This window comes from Lycorma delicatula, chromosome 3 (genome assembly GCF_047948215.1).
Source record: "Lycorma delicatula isolate Av1 chromosome 3, ASM4794821v1, whole genome shotgun sequence".
Classification (NCBI taxonomy): domain Eukaryota; kingdom Metazoa; phylum Arthropoda; class Insecta; order Hemiptera; family Fulgoridae; genus Lycorma; species Lycorma delicatula.
Window position 1 is genome coordinate 118,767,709 of NC_134457.1, and position 20,807 is coordinate 118,788,515.

Sequence of the window (20,807 nt, forward strand, 5' to 3'; positions counted from 1 at the left end):
TTAGTTCTGTTGTAGTTACTAATCTTTAAGATGATTTGATTACACCATTTATTTAATCATTTTTCTCTAGAAAAATATTAATAGAATAGAAACCTATAACTGCTCTAAATTTGTTACAAAATTTTTATTAAGGCAGTGACACTGTATTGGTAAATTACCAAAATTATTTACTTATCAGACTTTAAAATTACACTGATATAACTTTAAAATCCATTCTAATACATTGCTCTGCATGAATATTGTCTCTATTTTTATCCAAATTGTAGAAGCCATGAGTCACAACAAAAAGCAGGTTAAATCATGAAAATTCTATTCACTTTCATTATAATTGTCAGTGCATCCTAATTTTAATAATAATAATAATACAGCTTATTTTTATAATATTATGATTATTTATTCACAGTCTGCATTCTGTAATCTGCCTCTACTGTCAACAACTTTGTTTATTATATTATGAAAATGGCTGCGATACAAATCATGATAACACTAATTCCTTTTTTTTTGATTATTTTTTAAGATTATATATATTCACAGTAGGTTGCATGAAGATTGCAGTACTGCAATTTGTCATTGCAGTTTGTCATACCTTCTTAGTCTGACCAGTTCTGAAGTAATATTGTTAAATCCCCAGAGCTGTTAATTCCCCAGTAACTAAAGTATATTAATATGAGTTGCCAAATTAAAAGTAACAATATTTTTAACTAAATGGAATGTAGGTTGTACAGATTAAAAAATAAATTTTATAAAAGCTGGTAAAAACCATTTGTCAAGTAATGGGTTAAACTTTCATTTAATTATTTATGTTAATCCTTGGTAAGACTGAATTGCAACACTTTAACTAGAATTTCCTCAGCACTTTGACATCAGTTTCACGTTCTTGTTCAAGGAAAATAATTGGTCTCGGTAACTTTCAATTTTTCAATAATAATATAAATTCACAGTAAATATGAATTTGTACAATTTAAATCAATTAATTTTGCTTTTCTTAATTATACATTTTTAGTTTTAAATTTATTTAAAAAAAAAAAATCAATGATCACTGTATTTTTATCGACTTATCAATTTTGTTTACAATTTGTTTTAGACTTTATTTGATCTATTGATGTTAAAATATATTCATCACATGGAATAACATATGAATAGCAAAAAAGAAATATAAAAACAGCTACACTAAATTTTTGATCAGTAATTTCTCTCAAGGAGAAATATTTAATAGAATTATAACTAATGTTTTAAAAGTTATAAAAGAAATAAGAATAACAGATGGCTCATTAAATACATTGACCATTATGATCAACTCCTATAAACACCATGTGTTTTTAAAGAAGTTGATTTGTGTTCATATTTATTGCTAAGTATTTGTGTACATTTGGGTATTGATAACATTCATGAATACACACATAGTTTCAAATAAATATCACACTGTATATCTTATTTTGTAGATTTTGTTATTTTGTAGACTGATTTGTTGTTTCTGGACTTTTAAGACATAATGTATGGCTTAAATATTATACCATATTATAAGATGTTCTGGGGAAAATTTTTGAAAGGTAAAAAGTATGTTAATTGTTACAATATGTTTTGGGAAAAATTTGTTTTCCAACTTGTTAAAATAATATCTTCAGGTTTTTCATCTTCTTTCTTTGATCTTCATCTATTATAAAATATTGTTAAAAACTAAGCTCTATGTCATTTTTACGTTTTATTCTTTACTTTTTAACAAATTCTATTTTTTATTTACAAGAAAACAGAACAGAAGCATAAAATATAAGTCATTAAGGAAAAAAATGAAATACGAATTCTAAGAGGCAGTTTTTCTATAAAATAATGAGTACTTAAATAAAAAATAAAAATATTACGTTTCTTTTTATTCTAATGATTAAATAAATTAAAACATTCACTGCATGAAAAAAGTACAAGCACAACGTAACTAATAGAGTTTGACTTCTGCTTATTTTCACTGTGTAAGTAATTAATGTCTGTGATTAAAATAATATATTATTTTCTATAAACCTTATTTGTAAAAAATTATATCAGTATTTACCTTACCTTAAGTAAGATTTTTTTTTTTGCTTTATTATAAGCTTTTGGTGTTTCATCAGTATTATTTGTTTCCCCACTCTTTTAAGAAAATTTCTCAAATTATTCACTTTTTTTTACGTTATGGTTTTTGAAAAATTATAATAAACAAATAGCCCAAATAGTTGCTTTAGATTAATACAGAACTTTTTAATGATTCACTTTCAAAAAATATATTTTTATAATCTGGAAATTGTGTTTCGTGAAGAACTCTTTGAAGCTAATTTTGTGGTTCTTTCTTAGTGGCTTTACAGATAGGATGATTGTTAATGAAGAGCATTTTGTTACTGTGTACAGTAAAGTGTGTAGGACAGATTAATGCTGCACATTGATATCTACAGATAATATTTACTTAAAATAGAAATCCAAATCAAGAACTCATCTAATTACAGAAAATATGTAATATTAACATACATCACCCAAACAATCAAAACATTTACCAAAATTTTTAGAAAAGAAGGTAACTTTTCCTTTCAAAACCAAACAAAATACAGTCATAGAGCAAACTTAAAAAACATAGTGACAGAAGCATTAACTCAGGAGTATATTAATTGAAATTTGATGATTAAATTAAAAATACCTTGGAAAGACATATATTCTTCACAAAAACATATATTCTTCCACAGCTACAAAGAACAATCAGAAGCATTAAAGACAACAGAATCAATGTTTGCAAATAAAATGTCCTGTTATAGAAACAGTCATTCATTAATGCACAGAAAATTTAATTCTAAAAATGACTCTTAACATTGTGCCTTTAAATTGGCTGACAAACAGAAATATTTTTTTATCTTCTGCACTATATAACATTATGGAAAAATATGGAAATATATTATTTTCAGGATACTCTTAGATTCAGTAGTCAAGCAAATTTTTGTACAGCTAAATTTGCACACAAATTAGGACTTAATTTTATTAAAGTATTGTCACATGTTCACGGTTCTGCAAGTAAATTAGAGACTAACAAGCATAAAAATTTGTTATAAATACAATCTATTACTTTAAAAATATATAAAATAATAATAATAAATATATATGTAAAACATACAAAATAATAATTCAAATAAAAAGACAAAATTGATTTAATGACAATTAAATTATAAATACCAAAATTACAGACCAATTTACTAAAAACTTTACAATGAACAATAGAAACTAATATTAAATTAACAATAAGATAACAACAGAAAGATCTACAATTCATACATTCACTTTCTGTAACTACTGTATACTTTTACAATTTACGAAAGAACTATCCTATAGTTTATAGTATGATTAATACTGCCTACCTTTCTTAGCTTCATTTTTTTATCACTTGTTGACGCGTTTTGGATCCACTCCATTGTCAAAATTTATTATACTGCAGTACAAGTGTTAAAAAATGCAGCTAAGAAAGGTAGACAGCACTAAACATAGAAAGTGTAGTGATCTTAGCAGAAAAGAGAATAGTAATTATTATATTAACAACAACAACAGTTTTAACAACACTACATTTTATGAGTGAATAAAATAGTGTCACTTTTGTCACTTTCACTCTTATTCACAAATAAGTTACTGAACAGCTTCTTGTTTTCAACCACTGTCCAAAATGGAATACTCGTTTCGCACTCTTCAGTCATTATCAAACACTTCTATTATTACTTTTATTGCACACTGCCCTGAACTCAGGCTTGTCCGCTGGTACTGTGCAATGTTTATACTTCCCGGCCTTCAGAACCAGTATTCAACCTGTCCTTTTAAATGTTCAAGTGTAATAATTTTTATTGTCCATGCCTTCACGTTTTTCTATTAAGTTCTTTTTCTGGTCCAGTAATCCTACTGGCATACAGGAGCTTTTGGAAGTCTATATTACAAAGAACAATTTGTTAAATAAACCAGTTATTCTAAATAAAAAATCCCTTTTGATTCCTTCTAGATACTTCTTTCTTTATTTTCTCTTTCTTCTTTCTGGAGGAAATCTGTTATACTGGCTTTGTTACAGTATGTTTGTGAAGTGGTCATCTTCAGAATTCCAACTGTCTTATGATAATAAACATCAACTTATTTATTCTACAGCTTAACAGACACTCAACAAGATTAATAATTGAAAGAGAATATTTGCATCTATTACATGGCAGTATTCAGCTACTCCACAGTTCCACTGTGAAAAGTTTTGGATTATCAATGGTAAAGTCATTATATGATCTATCATTCGAAAATGTGTAAAATACTTTCATTTCAGTGTTAAAAGACTAACTCAAGAACTTGGTCAATTACCATCTGCTCGAGCCACTCTATTGAAACCATTCGCATGCTCTGTTGTTGATTATGGTGGTCCGTTAATAATTCAGCTTGTTGACCAAAGATCAAAAACTTTGTCAAAGTCTTATATAAATTTGTTTATATCAAGGCTGTATATTGTTTATATTAAGGTTATATATTTCTGTATACAAAGTCTATACATTTGGAGTTAGTATCCAACTTAACATCAGACAATAAATAAGGCAGCAAACAATACTCTTTATGAATTATTTACATTAGTCAAGTCTAAAAATTTTCAACCCAGTATTCAGTCTTTTACAACTTCACACGACATAGATTGGTCATTCAATCCTTTCTGCATTTTGGTGGATTGTGGGAAAGCAGCACAAAAAGCATTAAACTCGATCTTCATCATGTAGTAGGACAAAATATTCTTAACTTTGAAGAATTGTACACCACACTTACTCAAACTGATGCTTGTTTAAATTCTCATCCTTTATTTGCTATATCTTCCGATTCAAAGGATCCACAACAATTAATGCCTCTACATTTTCTTATTTGTTCTACTATCACTTCAATTCCTGAAACCAATGTTGCTGATATTCCTATCAATTGTTTGGGTCGTTAGCTGTTACTTCAAATACTTACTGAATGTGTTTGGAAAAGGGCTCAAAGGATTATCTAGATCAATTGCAACATCATAAATGGCAAACTTCTCAAAGAAATGTCTATAAAGAGGATTTAGCATAATCTCAAAGGAAAATACTCCTTTACAATGGTAATATGGTTTAATTGAAAAAATATATCTTGGATATGACGGTCTTATATGTAACACAGATATTAAAACATCTAATGGAATTAATTTTATTAGAGATCAGTACATAAATTGTGTCTATTACGAGTACCAATTTCTGATAACTAACTCAATTCAGTGTCAATCAATGTTTTTTTTTGTTTTTTTTTTAATTCATATGACTCATTCAAGATTTATTAGTTTAAGTTACAAAGTTACATTCACCATTATGTTTTAATACAAGACATTTGAACTACAAATCTACCAATTTTTGGCTGGCATTATGTTAAGACATGAAATCAAGTTTATTTCTTCTTTGTTCTTTAAGAGTCCTGTAACTGTAATTTTCTTCTTTCTCACAATATAGAGTGTTGTGACATGTATTGATTGACAAGTATGATATAATGTCTATGTATAGTCAAGCTGTTTTATAATTCAAATATGTGTATTAAATTAATTCATAAATAAAATCACAGGCCACAGACGTTCTAAACATGCTACTTATTTATGTGTTGTGAAAATAAATCTCTATCTTCAGTCAATCTTAAAATATTTTCTTTTACATTCACTTAAGGAACCAGCATTCACTGCAATGTATTAGCCATGCAAATGAGCATGTTAAGATTTGTACAAGAAGCATAACTAAACAGACTAGTCAGATTAGTATTTCTGATTTACAAGACTGAAGAAGCACTGATAGATTTTAGAAAAGGTATAATTAATATCAAAGAAAGCAGAACAGATAAAAGTAACTATTGTACTATCAGTTGTCACTGAAAATACTCACTAGTTTACAGTTAATATAAAGTGGTGGAAGCTGTACTAAATGATGATCAGTTTGGGTTTACAAAGAGGATAGGTACAAGAAAGGCTAGTCTGGCCCACAGGCTAATCTTAATAGGAGGCTTAAAAAGAATAAAGCCACCTACAATTCAATTTTTAATCTGTAGAAGGCATTTGATTATAAAGAATAGAATAACATTTTAAATATTTTTAAAAATTTTCTGAAATAAATGGAAAGAAGTTACATAAAACCAGTACAGAATCAGGGAATGGTTATAAAAATAGAAAATAAAGAAAAGCAAATTCTGATTCAGAAAGGAATTAAACAAAGATTTAGTGTCTGTAGCTTTCTAAAAACATTTGATTTACAAAAATCAAATAACATTCAATACTTGCCTAAAATTACCTATAAAAATGAGGATTGAATTTCTGAAGACATCGTTCTTTTGACTAAAAAAAGGAGTTAGTCAAAAATTCTGAATGGCATGAATTTATCATTAGTAGAAAAATTCTGTTTGAAAATAAATTAAAACAAACAGTAAAGGAGTAGTGTTAAGTGATACAAAAAAGGATAATGAGAAATAAAATATTATGATAGGTTAACATACTAGAAACTGCAGAATTTTGCTATTTAGGGAGTAAAAGCATAGGGCAGAAAGGAATGGAGGAAAGCATCAAAGCAGATAACTGACTGATAAATCAAAAAAAAAATCTTCTGAATCACTTGAAAAGAATTGAGTTTTATACAATAATAAATCTTTTTATCCTTTTTGTTTTATTCTTGAGAGTTTTATTTTATTTGAAGAAACCTGTAAGAATTACTGGTTTTCTTCAAATAAATTTATTATGCACAAAACTTTATCCCATTTTTACCTGCTTTTTTTCAGTCATACTATTTCAGTGTTACAAAACTTCAGTAAGAAATTATACTAAAATATAGAATTTAAGTATATTAAATATTTAAAATAGACCTGCACAGAACAGAAAGAAATGAAAGTGTAAAAATAACAAAAATGTTAAAATTCCATTCCATGTAAACTTCTTAGTAACATTATAATAAAGATAGAAATAATTTTTAGTGTAATTTAAAGAGTAAGTATTCTTGAGATAAATTCCAGTAGTTGGAAAATTATGACCCGATTATAAATAGACAGTAAATACGCTATGCATTTTCATTATTTTTGCTTTTGTTTGTAACACTGCTTTTAGAATTAATTATACCATATCTAAAAGTCAATTGACAAAAATGAGATTAACTAATTTCCTGCCAAGGAGAGTGTATTTTTTTTGTTCAGACACTAAGGTACTTATTTACAAGAAGGGATTCCTTTTTAATAATAAAAGTAATGGATGAAGTTGTAAATTAAATTTGTTATAGCTTTACAATTTCTCAATGCTTGGAATATCTCAAAAAAATTCATACTATTAATTAAAGATTATGAAAGCAATATAAATGGTAATGACTAAAACTACATTTCCTGTTTGTTACATTCTTCATTGAGCTTCCTATTTCCTGTTACTGTATATAAGTATGCTCAGCTTCTCCAAATGCAAATGGTATTCAGCCATACATTTATCATTCTGTTCATCATAGAAACTGACTGTTTAGTAAAAATTATTACTTGCAGAGAAAGAAACTCTGATTAGTTTCACTTACACCTCAGTTGCTTTACTCGCATTACAAACAGAAATAGAAGTCAATGTACAAAGCAAGAAGTCAATGTACTCCTTTCGGTAGAGATCAATTCTTTATGTGTATATGTATATTGTCTCTACTTAGTAAGTAATCATTAATAGATTTAATAAACTGGTTACCAATATAAATCACTGAAGTTAAATGATGTTTGGGTGCAGCTTCACTTTATGCTATTGCATTTATTAGTGTCTAATGACTGTAACAGTCAATGCCACTTGAAAACTGTAAAAAATAAATAAATAAATAAATCATCTACTCTAAATTGTAGTACTGCACTATATGTTATTAAACGGTTGTTGATCAGTTGTTATTACTCACTAAAGCGTGTACTGGCTACACATGGCCTTGGTGCAAAAAATGAAAACCTTACGTCAGTAGTGAATTGTACTAAGATGCTGTTATTCCTGTTTGTTATTTTTATACCTAGTCAATCAAAGTACTTTACATATAGGTCAACCTCTGGATGAGCTGGTATTTAATCATGGCACTCACAGAAAAGCCTGATTAGTTAAAATTAACAAACAGATATTTTAGGATTGTATTGTTACCAGTTAGCTTCTGGATAATTAAAACAGTAGATTTGTGTTAAAAATAATATTATCATAAAAGATTAAAATAATGGCATCAGAAATGAAAATTAAGTATGTGAAACTATAAAGCAATATTTACACTGTATCAACCAAACAGGTTTTTTTTTACAAAGAGTTTCATAAAATTATTCATTTTATATTTATATCTACTGCACTTAAAACGTTTTGAAAAGTAAGAAAAATTTTCTTTTAGACTACTCTTTCAGCAGGTAGAAGAGATGAGATAAAATTTCATTGTTTTTTTCTCATAGTTATGAAGAAGTGGGTAGCTCTTTCTCAAAATCCAGGAGTACAATTCATGATAAAACTCAATGAATTACAACGTAATCATAATAAAGTAAAATATTGATTTATGACACAATTCCTTATTATTAAAAAAAAACCATTGCTAATCAAGCAAATTTCTGTAAACTAATAATAGCTACTGCATACTATTAGTTCTTAATATAGAATATTATGATTAGAAATCATAACACTAAAGATTAGAAACATAGCAATTAAACTGAATCAGTTTATTTAATGGATTATTATTAAAAAATTTATTTCAATCATGATTAAAATAAATTTATTACCCTTTTTATTTATTTATTTTATGAATGTACCTTCATAAAAATGGTACCCTTTTTCTACCACTTACTGCTTCACTGGTTTGATATAAAATCTACAATACCTTCAGTTTTATTGGTCTTAATTTTAAAATATGCACTAATGTATATTCAACATTGTCAGTTATTTGCTTCAAGTAATCTAATTCTTGCTTCTTTTATAATTTTTTATTCTCTTTACTCCTTTCTGAAGCTAAATTAAATAACAGTACTGCAGTACATTTTTCTTCTTTTGCAGTAACAAATAAGTTATTGATACAAAAATATTTTATTACTATTTTTTTAATGAAAATTGTGTTTTTTTTTCAGACTGTTGGATGTGATGGTGTAGTTGGTTCTGACAAAAGATTTGATACATGCGGTGTTTGTGGTGGAACAAACAATACTTGTAGACTAGTATCAGGGTTATTTACGCGACCACAACTTCCCCATGGATACAATCTTATCACTCAGATACCACGAGCAGCATGTAACATCTCTATTTCACATCTAAAGCCAACAAGAAACTATTTTGGTAAGATTAACCTACATACTGTTTAATTTTAATTTGAAATCATATTTTATATACGTGATCAAACAAGTTGTGGAATAATGAAAACTTATTAAAGTTATGGTTTATTTTCACAGATGTTAATTTTTAATGTAATGTTAAAAAAAAATTACTTCTATAAAAAATTTGCATCTACAATTTAAATGAAAGTGAACTCTTTAGATAGTGGAAAAATATAATAGGAATGACTATCATCAAAAAACCAAATTAATTGTTTTATTTTTTGAAAGACCCAATGTAATCATGAAAGATGCAAATAATAATCTGACAATCTTTCAGTGTGCCATTGAAACTTTTAATAACCCTGAGAGGATTTAAGCATTGATAGATTCAAACGGGAGGTAGTAAGGCTTTTCTGATTGGTACTGTCTCTATTAAACTAAAGCAGTATCTAAATAATATTTGTACATTAATAATATAGAAAAGTCTTATGCTGTGCACTCCCTAGGTATCTACTTCAGTCAGCAACAATTCTTCAATCTTCTACAATTTCCTCAGTCATACTGATGGGCTCCTATGCTTCCCTTATCACATATTGTGTATAAACTGATTCTTACCTGTAGCAGTTCAAAGGACAGAAAACACACTCAGACTCAATTGCAAGTAAACTGGATGTTAAAAGTTAATTAACTTTTTTTTTTTTTTAAATCATTATTGTTAGTATTTATTATATTACCTTACATATCTGTTGAAATTGTAAATAATTAATTTCTATCATGAAAGAAGCAGTAGAAGAAAACTATATGAATTCTGCTGGTAGGATTCTCTACATCTGAAGTAAAGTAATAATTTCATTTAAATTGATTTTAAAATATTTATTTATATTAATTGTCATATTTATCATTTCACTAAATGATCTTTAAATTTATTTTAATTATTTTGTTTATTTATTCATGATTATTTTTTAACATAATAAATATTTTTCATCTTGTCATGAAACCCTACAATATGTTTATAGATATTTTTTGTCAGCTAATCAAACAACTTCATTTGTATACTTTTATTGTAATGACTTTTGTAAGCATTTTTTGTGCATACTAGATGGGTTCCAAACAATTTTTTTTCTCTAAGAGAAAGTGACATTGTCATTTAGTGATTTTTGCACTGTTATTTACCCAGTGTCACTCATGCAATTGGACAGTATTATTTAATTCCTATTTCAATACAACTTCTGTAGCCAATCTAGAGTTACAGGAGCACAGTGACAGAAATAAATGAACAACCTAACAAACATGCCACCCAAACACATAACCATAAAAGTACTACTAACATAATTGGGTAAAAATCACACAATCATATATTCAAACAAATTCAACCTTCATAACTTAGTAGAAACAATACATGTGTTAAAACAAATTAAGTAGGCTAATACTTTCATGACAAAGATGGCATAATTATGTTATTATAAGAATGCCAAAGTAATTTAATAAGTTTTAAAATTGCATATACTTTTATGTGATTTAATGTTAATCAATATCTGTTTTTTACTATAAACAGATTCTTCATTTAATTTAGTTCATAATGTATTGATTGTACTACATCAAATACTGTATTATCAGTGAATCGTACTATTTCACACTTATTAATTACTGTAAATGTATTTGGACCAGACCATGACAGCAAATTGGTCTTCAGTACACCTGATTTAAACATCCATTATGAATTTTTCAGGAAATAGCATCCTGGAGTAGAAATCAGGATATGAAATAAGAATACAATGTTAAAAGCTAAAGACATATTAACTAAACTGATTTTCATAGATTACCAAGTTAACACTAGATGTGATTTCTGTATATACTTTTGGTATTCATTAAAAACAATTTATTTTGGAAATTGCTATTAAACACAGTAGTTGAACCCATTAATTTTTATTTTAAATAGAGCTTTATTATGTTATAATAATTAATACACTAATTTAATACATTTTTACAGTTATTTTTTCCTAAAAACTGAGGAAAGATAGCAGTCTATAAAAGTAAATCTGCTAAATGAACACCAGTCAGAATTAAGCACAACATAAAAATACAAGCATATTTACAATAAATATTTACCAAACCAAGTTGTTTGTTTTGTACTATTTAAGTTCACTATTATTAATTTTTTTTATAATCTTAAAAACTATGTGATTGACTCATCCCTATGTGATACTCATTTACTATGTAATTAAAACATGAATGACTGTGTTGAGTTGTTCTTTTCTTGTGGATTTATCAGAAGATGGGTTTCAATGTTTGCAAAGCTATGAAAAATATGGCTAATATAAACATCACACAATGTAACAGTTGAAATAGGCCAACTTAGAAATATGAGTTTTAGCGCCTAAAACTAAATACATGACTCAACAGACAACAAAAATCTGATTCGGACACTACATGACTTCGTTGTACGCCTATTAAATTACATATACACATTTTTTGGTGCACTTCATTTAAACTTATTTCATTTGAAAGTGAGATACTATACTCTTAATTCTTTAATAAAGTAGATAGTTACATAATTGCTGAAATATTAGTTTTTATTAACATAAAATATTTATACAATTATTAATTCAACAATTTTACATGAAATATTAGGATAGAGTAAAAATCCCTTTATTACCTGTAATTACTAAATCAGTATTATTTGTATCTTCGTGAGTTTCTGATTATCAAAAGTTTCAGATTTTTAGTGTGTTGTACAAATAAAAGTCAATAATAATTAAACTATGCCATTTAGTGAACCCCTGTAAACTAGTTACAAATGTTAATTTCAACCTTATGAAAGTAAAATATTCAGCTTTTATTATTGGATTATTTGGTGAATAATCAAAAATGAAAAATAAACAATCATACAGGATAAAAAAAGATAATATGAAGAAATATATCTCAAAAAAATAACAAGAAGATGAATATGAAGAGGATGAAAATGTTAAGAATAAAAAAAATTAAGAGAAGATTATAAATATAAAGAGGAAGAAAACATTAAGACTAAGGAGAGAATAAAAAGATTAAAGAGAATGATGAATATAGAGAGAGAGAAAATTTGAAAACTAGAGAACGTGTACACAAATTAAAATCAGAAGAATTGTATCAAACCAAATGGTGATTAAATGATTGGCAACAAAAAAACAAATAAAAGAAATGATGATCAACTTCGACTTACGGAGAATATTGTCTGACAATATCAGAAGAGTAATGAACTAAAAGATAAGAATTTTTTGCCATTTGCAGAAGGCATGTATGCCTCAGTGTATATATTGTTCTTGTGAGGGTCTGTTTTTCAGTCACTGTAGTTAACTTTAATGTAGATAAAATTAAACAGAAATTCCAGAATAATTAAATAAAATTAAACTAGAAAATCCAAAAATAATACGATTCTAAATTATACTTTCCAATTAACATTAAATAATCAGCTGTTTCACCAAATCTGTTACATATACACATATGTAATAATGCCTTTTAAAAGTGCATGTAATAATTTTTAAAAGTAGATAAAATTTTATTTCACTAATAATTCTCTTCTTTTTTTTTATTACTGAATTATTATTTATTGTAATTTTTTTTACAATCAGAGGTTAATAATTATTAATAAATCAATATATAAATTAAATAAAAGTTAAAAAAGAAAAAGATGAAGTCGAATTTGAACCAATGTGCCTTCTCCTTGTAAAATCTAAATATTTCATTAATTAAAATTTTATTTAGCTTTAACCCTCTCTGGAACCAATGAAAATAAGTACACTTATGATATATCGTTGAAAAGTGCTCAATGAGGGCTTATTACTGCAGTTAAGAAAAGTCCAAAATCCAAATTTTTGGGGATTTTGGGGTTTTTTGGACACTTTTGAACCAGTCAATTGCAATCAAAGCTCAATTGCAATCAGGTGCACAACTAGATGTTACAACAGTCCTAAATCCAAAATTTCAACATCCTACGAGTAATCGTTTTTGAGTTATGTGAGATACATACAGACGTCATGCTGAAACTAGTCAAAATGAATTCAGGGATGGTCAAAATGGATATTTCCATTGAAATCTGAAAATCAAAGTTTTTCACGACCACAATACTTCCTTTACTTCATATGAGGGAGTAAAAATATAGATGAATGTAATACAGATGCTACATCACCTGTAAAATTATTTCATGGATATTACACAATTGAAAAATGCTTTTACTCTTGAAGAATTCCTTTATTTTCTCAACCAAAAGTAAGCAAAGTAGTTGTAGGTTTTTTATGATTAAATTTAAGTTTTTGTATTGACTCACTCTTTGTTCAATAGTGAATCACTATAAAAATATTAAAAGTTTTTTAGCATTTAAACAAAAGAACTGTGGAAAACGTACTTAAATAATTCAACAATAAATTACTAACAATCGAACCAACTAAACAGTAGAGAACAAAATCTCAAAGATAATCGCTAAGTGAAATTAATAAATAATATCACTGATCTCTATATAACTGGAGAGGGGATCCTATGTATTGAAATTGGTAAAATTTGAAGCAAAAACTAGCATCACTAGATGAGTGGTAGAACTGGTAGAACTAAATAAAATGAAATGGCCCAAGCGCAGTAGTGTAATAGTAGGGATAAAACACTGCTCTACCATCACGAATATAGTCAAGCATACAATGGTTTTATTTAGTTCCCATCATCTCATTCTGTGGTGCTGGAGTATGCTTCAATATTGAACACTTAATTGTATTTTACGCCATAAGAATCCCTTATCCAGCTATATAGATATTAGTGAATAATATTATAATAATATTAAAATAAATTAATTACATGGTGTCATGAAGGCAGTTGATCCTGATGGTGATATGTCCCACACTAACTTATTTACAACTTATAATCATGCTGACAGGATTATTATATTTGTTTTTATTTAACTGTTGTTTTAAAACTTCAGTTTTATTATATATAGATAGGCCTATAAGAGAATGCCATAAAAAGACCAACCATTTACAAGAAATGCAAAAGGTGCATCCTTTTACCAAGGTCCTTGATCAATGATTGATCAAGATCCATCCATTAATTCTATGTCTCAATAAAAAAGAAAAGTGCATGCAGAAAAATAATGTAAAGAATAAACTAAAGCGTACTGGAAAATGTTAATTGGCATTGCTTTTACATGAAGTTTTCTAACCAAACTTCACATGAAAATACTATTTCATATGATTAAACCAAATATAAAATATCTTCAAATTATCTTGAAACGTAGTGTTTTATTTTTTAGAAATATTCTGTTAAAATTATCTGAAAGAATTTTAAGAACTTCCTCCACAAAATAATAAAATAATCATTAAAATCACTGCTTTGATAAAAAGTAAGGTTTGAAAATAAATAAAAACAAATATCATATTGAGAACTTCCTTCTTTTTTTGAAGTCTGAAAAGCTGCTGTAAAAAAACATTGTGTTTGCTGAAATAAAATTCTTGTGATTTTTAAAATTGTTCATCATACTTTTTTAAATAAGATTCTAAATTTTTATTTAACTTCATAAATCAAAACTTTTATTTCCCTTAATAGCCAATGTGAATGAAATTAAAAATTTTTATTTGTAAATTTAAATAAATAATTACTCAAAGAAATTACATTCTAAATAGGTTTATACTATTCATGACTTAACATTTGTATAGTTTAGTCAATTTTAATTATTTCATTAATCCTAATGCTGTAACTTATTTCCAGCTCTGAGACGAAATGATGGCAGCTTTATATTGAATGGCAACTGGGCTATCAATTGGTCAGGCGAATATGATGCAGCAGGAACAAAATTTATTTATAGACGAGATAGTTCAGAGTCAATTACAGCTTCTGGACCACTACTGGAACCAGTTGATCTTATGGTAATACCATTATAAAAATGTTACTTAATGAATAATTATTTTTATTCAATATGTTATTGTTTAGATTCCATATTAACTGTTATAAAGTTAGGCAGATTTAATTAGTTCATAAATCATGAATTATATCACCTGAACTTAGAACATAACATGCTGATACCAAGAATCTCATAATAGATTATTATTGCATTGATTCTAAAAACTAACCAATGATTTTGTTGAACAGATTAACAAAACATGTGTATGCTTTCAGTTATTTTATTAATGATTCATTACAATATTTACTACTGAATTTTGAAACAATGCAAGTTTTTTCCAAATGCCTTTAACAACTTTATTGACTTCTTCCTCAATAGAGAATCTGATATACTCCAGTAGTATATCTAGAAGTGCTATCAAATACACCTATTGAGTAGTATTTATTGGAAGCAGTAAATAGTTAGCACCAGAAGGCCTCTTCTAAAAAATTTCCTTATTTTGAAATTAATCAAATTGATAAAACTGTTATTAGTTGTGATGTGCCTTTATAATGAGCAAAAAAAAAATTGATTGCATTAGAAAGAGTGAATTATTTAAACGGTTTTCATTATTTATGAATAAAAATCAGCAAGACTATCAGGCTAATACTTTTTTTTGTTACAAGTAACTTAATCGATTTATTTTAACTGATTTTAAAAATTCATTAATTATACATTTTTAAATGATTATTTGGCATCCCTTTACCTGTTTTTAATACAGTGTTTTACTTAATTAGTGTTGCTCAGAAAAGCTTAAACAAAAATACAATGATTTTTTTTTAATTTAAGGAAAAGATGAAATTGTATTTTTATAATGGCTTTTCGCTTTGTACATATAGTTTTTGTTAAATTTTGACAGTGTTATGCATCTCTCTCTCTCCCTTTATTACAAATATTTATTTGACATTTCACTTAATAAGTTTAGTATTTTTATTAAAAGTTGACGAAACACATACCCCAAATCCACACTGTTCCACACACCTTTGTTTAAAGTTAAATTAGTCTTAATATGCAAATATTATGTTTAGAAGCAATTTGATCTTACCTGATGGTATAAATAAGAAAATTATGTTTGTGAGAACAAGATTTACTGAGACAAAACTTATGAATACTATTAGTAAAGCAAGTAGACCCTCAGCATAGAGGGTTTAAGAAATCATTGTTAATGAAAATTCATAAAAGTATGATGGTAAATAACTGTCATATGATCAGTATCATTGTTTATAATGTTGACCTTATTTTATATGGTATGGAAACAATATTTTATATTTCCTTTATTTTTAATACACAGTTTACAGGTTCTGTCATCATTGAAATATAAGTATTCAATCTTTTAATGTTTATAAACATCAAGTACTTTATCGATAAGGTTAAAAAAGAAATGACAAAGCTTATTTTGAATGATTTTTCTTGGGAGTAAAGAAGTTCTTAGAGCACAAGGGATCAGACTTAAACACAAGAACCAACAACTTAACAAGACTGATCAGAAATACAAAATCCCTTTATATCTTATTGTCGTATAAATTACTTTAAAAATCTGATTGTAAAAGTTAAGTTTAAATTATTGCACTGATTGTATTGATAAATATTCTTATTTCTTATTCAAACTGAGGTAATAGAAGGTGCAATTTCAACCTACTGCACAATGCTCTCAGAACACACCTATATTCCTCAGAATATGTCAACTTAGATAGAATCCACTTTTCAAATGAATATGCTGTATATTAATATTAATTAAATTTTAAAATCACAATTTATTTCTACAGTTGTTTGCCCTAAATGGAAATAAAAATTAAATTCTTAAAAAAAGATTAGATTAATTGAATAAAAATATTTCTTTTTAAAAATTATACTGCAGATTTAAAAAATAACACAATTGTGAAATGTAATGTGAATGAAAAACCTTGTTCAACAATTTTTTGAGAATACAATAAATATACTTGTTCAAATTTTTTTGGAATCAGTCAAAACATACTGGTTTGACTTTGAACAAAATGGATTCATGAAGACTAACTGAGCAACTAAAATAATAATACATATTGTGATAATTGACTAAGAAACAAGATAATGAAAAAATTATTTTTTAGAAGTAAATATACTAGACAAAGAAAACACCTAACAATGTGTATGTTAGGTGTTAACTGGTGTATAAATACACCAGTTAATAAATTAGTTCATTCATATGATCTTCTAAAAGTCTCTGAATATCTTTTCGAAATTTAGCAGTTTTGTCGAATGGGGACCTGTGATTAGCCGGTATTAGACCACTTAGTCTCTTGTTCATGTACTGACCTCATATAAAGCTTTTATCTTTAAATAAAAGCTACCCTATGTAGCTCACATTAAAGCATAACCAAATCATTCTACCTTTGATGCAGTGTTCTCTAACCTCTATCTTAATCGATACCAGGAACATCAGAGATCTACTGCTCTCCTAGGAATCAGAGCTCAGCATCTTTTCTTAGCTCTAAATATGCAATCATATCCAGTACCTCCTGTTACTCACATTACCTCCCTTTAAGGCCTTCTCCCATGAATTATTGCCTTAGTCTTGTATAATTTCAAAAAAAGGATATAAATCTGGTTTTCATACGAAACAATATTTTTTAATTTTGTAAATAGTGTGAATCCAGATGTAAAGTTTATACGGACTACTCAAAAAATGTTAATTCTGTTGGTTGTGCTTTTGTAGTTGGCAATAGAACATACGTATGTTTGACCTTCCCAGAATTGTCAGTAATTTCATTGTGGAGCTGTATGCTATTAATAAATCCTAAATATAATTAGCCCAACATTTCATTTGTTTATCCAGATTCCATGAGCGCCTTACATTAGTGACTTTCCGTTAGTGATTAGAAACATGTTCTCCAGACTTCCTGTTGTCTGCGACATACAGTCTGTTATCTCTGAAGTGACTGGGTGTAACACAACTGTGAGCTTCTGCTGGATATCCAGCCATATTGGAATTTCAGGCAATGAGCGCACTGATAGTGCTGCAAAAGAGGCTTGTTTGCAGTCTTTCACTAATTATTTTGTTTCTGATGATCTTGTCTGTTTTCTGAAGAGGATATTCCATGATGAGTGGCAAAATGAAAGGAATGCTACTATCAACAATAAGATTTGTTCTGTTAAGAATATTTTATCACCATGGAGCTCCTCATGCAGGAATAACTGTTGAGAGAAGTTTATTATTTGCCGTTTGCATATAGGGCAAACTAGGCTCACTCATGGATATATAATGACTCAAACAGATGCACCCATTTGCATTCACCAACTAACTGTACACCAAATTTTTGTGGATTGTGTCTGTTATGCGACATTGTATTGGAAGTTTAAACTTGGAGCTAACTTCTGAAATATGTTAGGAAACAATGAGACAACATTATCAAATGTTTTATGATTTTTTAGGGCCATCCGTTTATATTCAAATATTTTATTTTAACTATAGTATATTTAAACTATTTATACCATTTATTTTGCTTTTAGAATAAGGGATAGGCATTTTATATCAATCTAATTTATAAGTTAATTCTTAATTGCTTACAATAGTAATTTTGTGTCCGGGCACTGATACTGACTGACACTTCACTGTGTGCCCAGAAAAAAAAATCTACTCTAAACTAGATACATATTAACTTGTTACACATTACATGCCCTTGGATTACTAAACTAGATTGTGTTATTAATTAGATTTCAGAAAGAGAATTATGGCGAGGTAACCTATTAGCCAATAGTATTATTATATAACTTGTCTTTTTAAAAATATATTGATATATATTATTAAAATATACATTTTAAAAACATATTTTTAAATATTATAACATATTTTTAAAACATTTGATTTTCATTTCTTAGTGTAATATAGTGAATACCATTAACCTATGAAAAGAAACACAATTTGTTTTTAACTCTCATAATGATTTATTAGAATAAATACTGTAGTAACAAAAATAATTATAAGAAGAGATCATCTTATATTATTAAATCATATTAAATAATGTATACTAAAATCAGACCTCAGGATGAGGCTGTTTTTCATTAAGAATGTTGCCAAACTTCATTTCATCCTTTCTTACACACTACCATTTATCGTGCAATTCAGATATACTTTACAGCTTGTCACTTATCAATCAGACTATCCAACCTGGGAATATTGTTAATTAGGAAATACATCATCATATATGATACCAATTCTTTATTCTAAGATTTGTATTAATACTGACACTTCATTAGAAATGCTAATGAACTGAATTTAATTATTTATTCATTCTTATGACTGCAAGTTGCATGTCCAATTATTATAGATATTATTTTCTTCCTTTTTTTTGGAGGAGAGGAATATTTTGTAGTATAAAAAGTGCCAAGCTGAATTAGGATTTGAAACCTAAATCCAATCCAAAATCTTTTGGATAAGTAGCAGACAGAAATCACTTCATGGTGAAGATTGGTAGTTATTAGTTGTCAAACTAAATGTGAAAAAGTTTATAAAATTTATTGTCAAACTTAAACATAACAATCAAAATAAAAACTTAATTAGCATAATTAGCTTGTGTAATACACCCAAATAAGTTTGCTTCAGTATTACTTTAACCAGTGTAAACCATTAATGAGAAATCTCCAATACAGAACAACATGAGGTCAACATCCACCCAACAACACAGTTTGTGATAAAGTGCCCTTATGAAAAAAATTCAAATAAAATAAAGGGTTATGTTGAAGTGTCCTTCAAATGCTAACAGAAAAAATTGTTCGTACTTGTAAGTCAATAAATAGGTTAATGTTACTGCTTGTAGAAACAAAAAATGAAGCAGTATAAAACTAAATTTGGTTTCCATGATTCGAATAGGCTGATTTTTCTACTTATTTACTTATTCAATGAGAATACTTGATAATACATTGTAAAGAAATTAAATCTTCAATGCCATAAATCTAAATTTGTCAATATCTGTGTTACTGACAGATATTTTCTCTTTTAACAAGTAAAAGAGAGAAAAAAAATTATATGCTGAGAGAAAAATTGTAAAATATAAAATAATTTGTTTGCAGGTTAATAAATCAGGTAATAATTTAAGTAACATCTTGTTTCAGTTAATATATCAGCAACCAAATTCAGGAATCAAATATCAGTATCAATTACCCATACCACATGCTGACCCTGTCATATTCCCTCCAAAGGATATGTCTATTGCTCCACCACTAATGAGACATCCTGCTGGTAAGTATTAATTGATTATACAATATTTCTTCATTACAGTTTGGTTTTATCTTTTATCAGTGTTGTAATAAATTTTTAAAAATTAGGATAGGTATATATAAATATGTGAAACTGTTGAAAGTATATAAATAGTACATATAAGGTCTAAAGAGCATATATTTTTATAAGATAAAACTGTGTTAACAATCATTTATTTATGCTGTATTATTCATACCATTGTGAAAGAAGAAACCATTAAAAGTGTAGCTTCTAACCACTGCACATTTAAGCACTTGATATGTTAAGAAACACATTACTTAGTTATTCAAACAGTAATGGTGGTCACAGCTATAGCAAGTAATTTTTTCTCCCAGTTTATGTAAAGAATAGGGTTCCTTTTTCTTGTAAAAGATGAATTATTTCTTTGCTTTTGTG

General features: G+C 27.4%; 1 protein-coding gene across 3 annotated transcripts in view; it reads left to right on the forward strand.

Moving 5' to 3' along the window:
• The window catches only part of loh (thrombospondin type 1 domain containing lonely heart), a 1,319,035-nt gene that overhangs the window by 1,251,586 nt on the left and 46,642 nt on the right, over positions 1–20,807 (forward strand). For all 3 annotated transcript variants that reach the window (XM_075360455.1, XM_075360456.1, XM_075360457.1), the window contains 3 exons: positions 9,097–9,301; positions 15,007–15,164; positions 20,267–20,393. In XM_075360455.1, the coding sequence (XP_075216570.1) occupies positions 9,097–9,301; positions 15,007–15,164; positions 20,267–20,393 (490 nt within the window). The remainder of the gene's footprint in view (positions 1–9,096; positions 9,302–15,006; positions 15,165–20,266; positions 20,394–20,807) is intronic.